Source organism: Camelina sativa, chromosome 15, assembly GCF_000633955.1.
Source record: "Camelina sativa cultivar DH55 chromosome 15, Cs, whole genome shotgun sequence".
In the NCBI taxonomy this organism is placed as follows: domain Eukaryota; kingdom Viridiplantae; phylum Streptophyta; class Magnoliopsida; order Brassicales; family Brassicaceae; genus Camelina; species Camelina sativa.
In genome coordinates this window covers 24945325-24951304 of record NC_025699.1, presented here as the reverse complement: position 1 = coordinate 24951304, position 5980 = coordinate 24945325, and the positions used below count along the sequence as shown (strand labels likewise).

The 5980-nt window shown below is 33.0% G+C and overlaps 2 protein-coding genes across 2 annotated transcripts; one reads left to right on the top strand and one right to left on the bottom strand.

Annotated features, from left to right (window-relative positions):
* LOC104747479 (thioredoxin M4, chloroplastic-like) lies at nt 1–760 on the top strand. The gene is made up of 2 exons (XM_010469112.1): nt 1–174; nt 306–760. The coding sequence occupies exons 1-2, from the start codon at nt 21–23 to the stop codon at nt 617–619; spliced, it is 468 nt and encodes a 155-aa protein (XP_010467414.1). The 5' UTR covers nt 1–20; the 3' UTR covers nt 620–760.
* Nucleotides 2297–3640, bottom strand: LOC104748768 (F-box only protein 8-like). Its single transcript, XM_010470363.1, has one exon. It carries the CDS (start codon nt 3638–3640, stop codon nt 2297–2299), a length of 1344 nt encoding a protein of 447 aa, XP_010468665.1.

The following is a 5980-nucleotide window of genomic DNA, read 5'->3' as shown; positions in this document are numbered from 1 at the left end:
GACATATCAGAAAGTACCGAATGGACCAATTTAGGGTTCTTTCCCGTGTGGCAGTAACTGTAATGTGCTTGGCGTGTTTCGGGTTTAGTGTTGGGATGTGTTCAGATTCAGATCCCTTGATTCAGACGGTAGTGTCTAACGAGGACTTGCCCTATTCCGCTAAGCTCAATACGGGTAACTTTAACAAATTATATATATATATATATATATATATATATATATAATAACTATATATTGTTGCTTTAGTGTTTTCTTGCATTGATATATATCGTTTCAACTCTATATTTGTTCATTTAATAATGTAGTACAAAATATCACGGAATCGGAATGGGATTCCCTTGTGATGATGTCTGAACTTCCAGTGCTGGTTATGTTCACATCCGACCAATGCAAACGATGTTCCATGATGGACCGCATACTGGAGCAAGAGGACTCGATATACGCGGGTAAGCTCAATTTCTACAAAATCGACATTAACAAGGCGCCAGTCATCGCAGAACGCTACTACGTACGTGATCTCCCGACCATTATTTTCTTCAGAGGGGGATGGTTAGAGGACCAAGTTATTGGATTTAATCCAGCGAAAGTACTGAGACTCGTGGATAAATATGCACATTAAGGAATGAGACAACGTACTGTCGTCTCTTCTCGAGTCCGTTTACTTATATTTGCTGCTTCCTTTTGCCAAAGTCAAACCTTTGCTCTGTGCATTACTTTTATGCTGTCTAGTTTTGTTTGTCTCCTTGAATTAATTATTTCACAAAATAAAACGAGAACATGATTCCAAAATTAGCATTTCTTGTAATGCACAGAGTTAACGTAACAGTACTTAGAACAGAATCTGACACATGAATTTTGTGTTTAGGGGAATTTCACAATATTCAAATTGTTAAACAATATTCGAAAGATTGACGACAACTTGTCCACCAGTTTTACAAGTCTAGTCTAAGTAGTCATCAACTAAAAAGATTTATAATCTAGAAATGATTTTAGTTATAATTTGATAGAGGACACCATTTTAACATGTATTGTTGTATATTGTTGTCCACAATTTTCAGGATTGATAGACAACATTGTCAACGAAATACAACTTGTCCACACGTTACTTGCCCTTGGTTGGTCATGGTAGACTGTGATATGTTGTCCATTGTTAAGACTTAAGGTTTGAGTTCTTTGTTAACACAATCGATCTTCATACGAACAAACATAAACTTTGTTTCCTCAAGATCAGTAGACAATTTACTTTAGTTAATGACTTACAAGTAGTTAGGTTGTTGAGAATATATGTAAGACAATATGCATTTGTTAAAATATGTAGACAAATTACTATTATCCTTAACAGAAATTGTCCACGTTTGAGGCATGAAGTCAACGTGTCTATTGATGGGGTGTGTATAGTGTCTACAAGTTATTTCGTTTTGTAGACAAGTTAAATATGTGGACAACTTGCATTTCAAGACTTGTAGACAAGGTCAATTTGTTAAATGTCAGTAGACAAGTTCTTCTTATGTAAACATGGATAAGAGTATATATACAACTTTTTATATTTATTGTCTATAGACCAGACTAGCAACTAGTATATTTTCAAATATTCGTGAACATAATTAAATCATGGACATTATTATTATAATCTAGTAGACAAAGATAAAAAAGTTTATTGAGAAAAATAATTAAATTATGTCCACCGTAAAAATACCTAAGCTTCTGTCACTTAACTATGGTTGTTGAAACTAAAGGGAGTAGAGGAACATAAGAAGAATGGATGAGAAATTTAGTGTTGTTTTGACCTATTTTCGGAGTAAAACTGGACAAAAAAAAAACAAGAGATCAAATGTCATTAAATTTTCCTCACATATCACTACTGACTTTTATCCAAATTTTCAAAAAGCAGACAGAATTTTATCCTGATTCGATGGATGATGTGGAGACAAATAAAATAAAATAAAATAAAAAAGAAAATGTCTCATTAAAAAAAAATGAAACAAATATGAGACAGGTTTTTTTTTTCTTTTTTTTTTTTGGTTTGTGGTATTGTGTGAAAGAAGTTATCAAATGTGGTAGAAGTCACAAGAAATATTTTTGAATGTGGTAGATTTGTTAAATAACTCTTGAGTTTTCCCAAATTTTTAATAAACATATGCCGTGTAAAATAAAGGTAACTTATGTTCCCTCTCAAGATCACTGTGATTATACCAAACTTTTTATTTAGTCTCTTGCTATCTTTATAAGAAGGCAAAAGACATACGATAGAAGAATGTAGAAAAAAAACAAATTAAAGATAAATGACTAAAAACAATTATCTGAAAATCTTACGCTCAGATTCCAAGTACCTGATGCTCTCACTCGGATGCAGGAAATCCACGTCAAAATATGTGATATCTTCATCCTTACTAAACCAGGAATCCGGTATCCCTTTGATCTCAATCCATTCGAGATTATTCGTGTGTAGATCATAGCACAAGATGTAAAAGGGAGAAATCAAGTCTCGCGGAAACAAAATAACCTTGCCTTTTAGATTTGTACCTCTTATTGTCAAACGATTGGTAATGACTAAATGCATCTGACAAGGCTTCAAAACCAAAGTCTTCCTCGACCATTCTTTCTTCGTCCAATCTTCCACAACCCATAGATCCACGGTACCTGTCTCTTTTAGATAGGTAATGTCAATGACAGCTACTGTTCCACCATAATCTATTTGAGACACTGTCTTCTCATCTGTAGTTAGCTTCTCTATCCAAGGTATTTGCATCATATCAAATCCTTCTGACCTGACATCGAACCTCACAAGCACACATGTATATGTATCAGTCCACGCACAGTAATATATAGCTCCTTTCATACATAATGCTAATATATCAGGCTCATGAGGATGAAAATCATTTGCAACGCTTTTCCTTTTCCACGAGCCACCACTTTCTAGAACATACACCCAATACTCAGACCTTTTCTTTCCCATATCCTCTACAAAAATTGTGCAGAGTAGTTTATACTGATCCTTTACAGGATCGTGGCCCATATAGTATTGGATGGTATAAGGATCATAATGAAGGTCGCGACCCTCAGCTATGATATCAGATTCTTTGATAAGAGGTATGATATAAAGTTGTCTGGTGGTAGGGTTATAGACCCGGGCATTTAAATAATACATGAAGCAAATAAAGCCATGGAGAAAGCGTGGGTTGAAGCCTCCCATCCTACGGACAGTCAGATCCTGGTCGAATTCTAAGGTAGAAGGAAACGGGCTTGGAACGGCTGATGATAGGAGCAGAGACTTAGAATAGAAGCGGCGGTCCTTTAAAGACATGTAAAGACGAGGTTGAGATGGGACCATAAGGAAACGGTTGCAAAATTCTCTAGAGGACAAGAGAGATAACCAAAACTTCGAGACACTCTTGAATTTCAGAACAGATTTCGCAGGCAATCTCGTCAGAATCTCGATCAGGAGATCCAGAGGGATGTGTCGTGCGTCACAAGTTATTGAACTATGCATTGCTTCTTCTTCTTCTATAGGAATCTGTGGTGCAACCCTATTTTGTGTTCGTTGCGTCGCTCTTCCTCTACCTCTTCTTCTTCTCAACTTTATTCTCTCTCTATTCTGTAGTATGTCAGATGCTGCAACACGAAGAGACAAACGCACCATAGTTAGTTGTCCTCTTCTAATCGGGAGAACATAAAAAAAAAAAATTGAGAGACGGCCACCGGGTCCGGGAAACAAATCTCGATTTAGGATTTTTAAGTTCGCTGGCAATACTCTATTCCTTTATACTCTTTTCCGCTTCCAAGTCTCAGGGTTCACATCTAGACATCATAATTTTAAAGATTTATTAATAATTGAATCTTATATAATAAGAGAAGGTTTTTCTCAATTTCTGCTTAGAACATGACACCTGCTTTATTATATAACTGACACATGTCCTCTCTTAGTTTTAAAGGCCATTGTTTTTAAGTTTTCATATTAGGCTTGACAAAATAAGACCAGTTACAAGCCCAACAAATATAATTGACAGCCCTTACACCCATCAGGAGTATACGAACCAAACGATGTCGAATTCACCTGTACTCACCTTCTCACAACCATTGTTCCCAGCAGCTACCACCTCTGATGTACCTTCATAGATCTCATAATCATCAGGTTTCTTTGGTTTAATTCTCCTACTCCACCTCCAAATTCTAAATCATTTCCGGTTTAATGTCTGTGTCAAGTTCCCGAACATCTTGAAGTTCCGAACAGTATGTAACATTAATCCTGTCCAAAATCAGATTATTTTTAAATCCACTTTTATATCTTAACTTCTTTTGTCAAACAAAATCAGATTATTTTATAATAAAATCTCATATTATATATATAATGATATTTGATACATCTACTTTACACATTTTTCTTACATTTTATTTAATTTGTCTTTCATCCTTTGTAGTGAAAAAAAACACATTTACTTTTTTATAATAAAAGAAAATATCATAATAAAAACCATATCTTGGATGAGAAATGAAATAGTTTAAATACATGATTATGATTAAGCCTTTATGTAATTTTATAAACCTTAATTTTTACACGTTTTAAAATCATATAATATTTTCTATCAATAATTGAGTACGCAATCAAGTTAGTCAGTTCCACACTTCAACTAAAATCTTATTAAATTATGATAAATTACACAACAATAGTTTTTCTTTTCATATCAAGACACATATCAACAGAAAATCGATCTTGTCAAGAGCATATATATATAATAAAATTTTCATATATGTTGACTTTCTTGATTTTCTATCTATTTATTTCATTAGAAAAATGTAAGTGACATATTTAAAATAGTATAAATTAAATCATTAAGTTTGATTATTTCTTATATGGAAAATATATTAAAAATTTATATTTAATATCATGTAGTGGGTTACAAATTGCTTTTACCATGCATTAAAGAGAGTTATAATTTCAATAACCATGCATTGAAATGTATTTAGTCTAATGAAAAGATTTTCGTTGCAAATATTTATGTTACAAAAGTTATGACACCAAATTCCATAATTTCCAAATTTGTAACTGTTAATAAAATATTTTGAACCTAAGAGTAACATCTATCTAACATTCACGTAGGTAGACATTTGCTTAAATACTTGGACTCAAATTTACTCTCAAATTCTAGACCTGTTATAACATATATCATCAACGCTACAAGAGGAAAAAAGATCGTCATGTTTCTTGATTATGATGGTACCCTTCTCCAATCCTCGATGATCCAAGTTGATGATAACATGTCTATAGAACATGTTATTTTGACATGTTATTTATTATTTTTAGTTTTGTAGATTTATAGCTTAGTGAAGCTAGCAGAACTATATTATATAGAAGCCATGGAATGGAATCAATGGATATTAAAGGCTCAGCTAAAGTCTTCTCAAGATACAAAGGTAGATTCTTTAAAAAAATGATTAACTAAATTTTAATCTGAATTCCTTTATTTACTTTTTAATCAAAATTTACTCTTGGTTATTATATATGTAGACATTATTTCAACTTTGCTGAGGATTAGTTTAACGTCTTTATTTTAGGTTTATGTGTTTGTTTTAATATCTTATCGAGAAAGGAGCCAAGCCAGTTCCGGAGGACAAGCAGACTAAATAACCTTAGACCACAAAATTTATATTATGTTTTAAGGCCATGAAACAGACTTATTTGTGTGGTGAATGATGATGATGATGCAACGGTAAGGTATGAATGGAATGATGGATGAGTGTTTCAATTCCCCTTATGCTATTGCAGTACAAGAGGTATCAATCCTAAATGAGTGTTTGTGAACAGTTAAGATATGCATATGAATCTAAGTTAAGACAAATGTAAAGATTGTTTGTCACTAACAATCCTAAGGTGAAAATGTAAAATGCAGAAAGTAAACTACAAGAACTAAGAACTAAATGCAAATGAAACAGAATGATTATAACAGTAATGATGCAAGAACAGAAATAGAAACTTCTACTA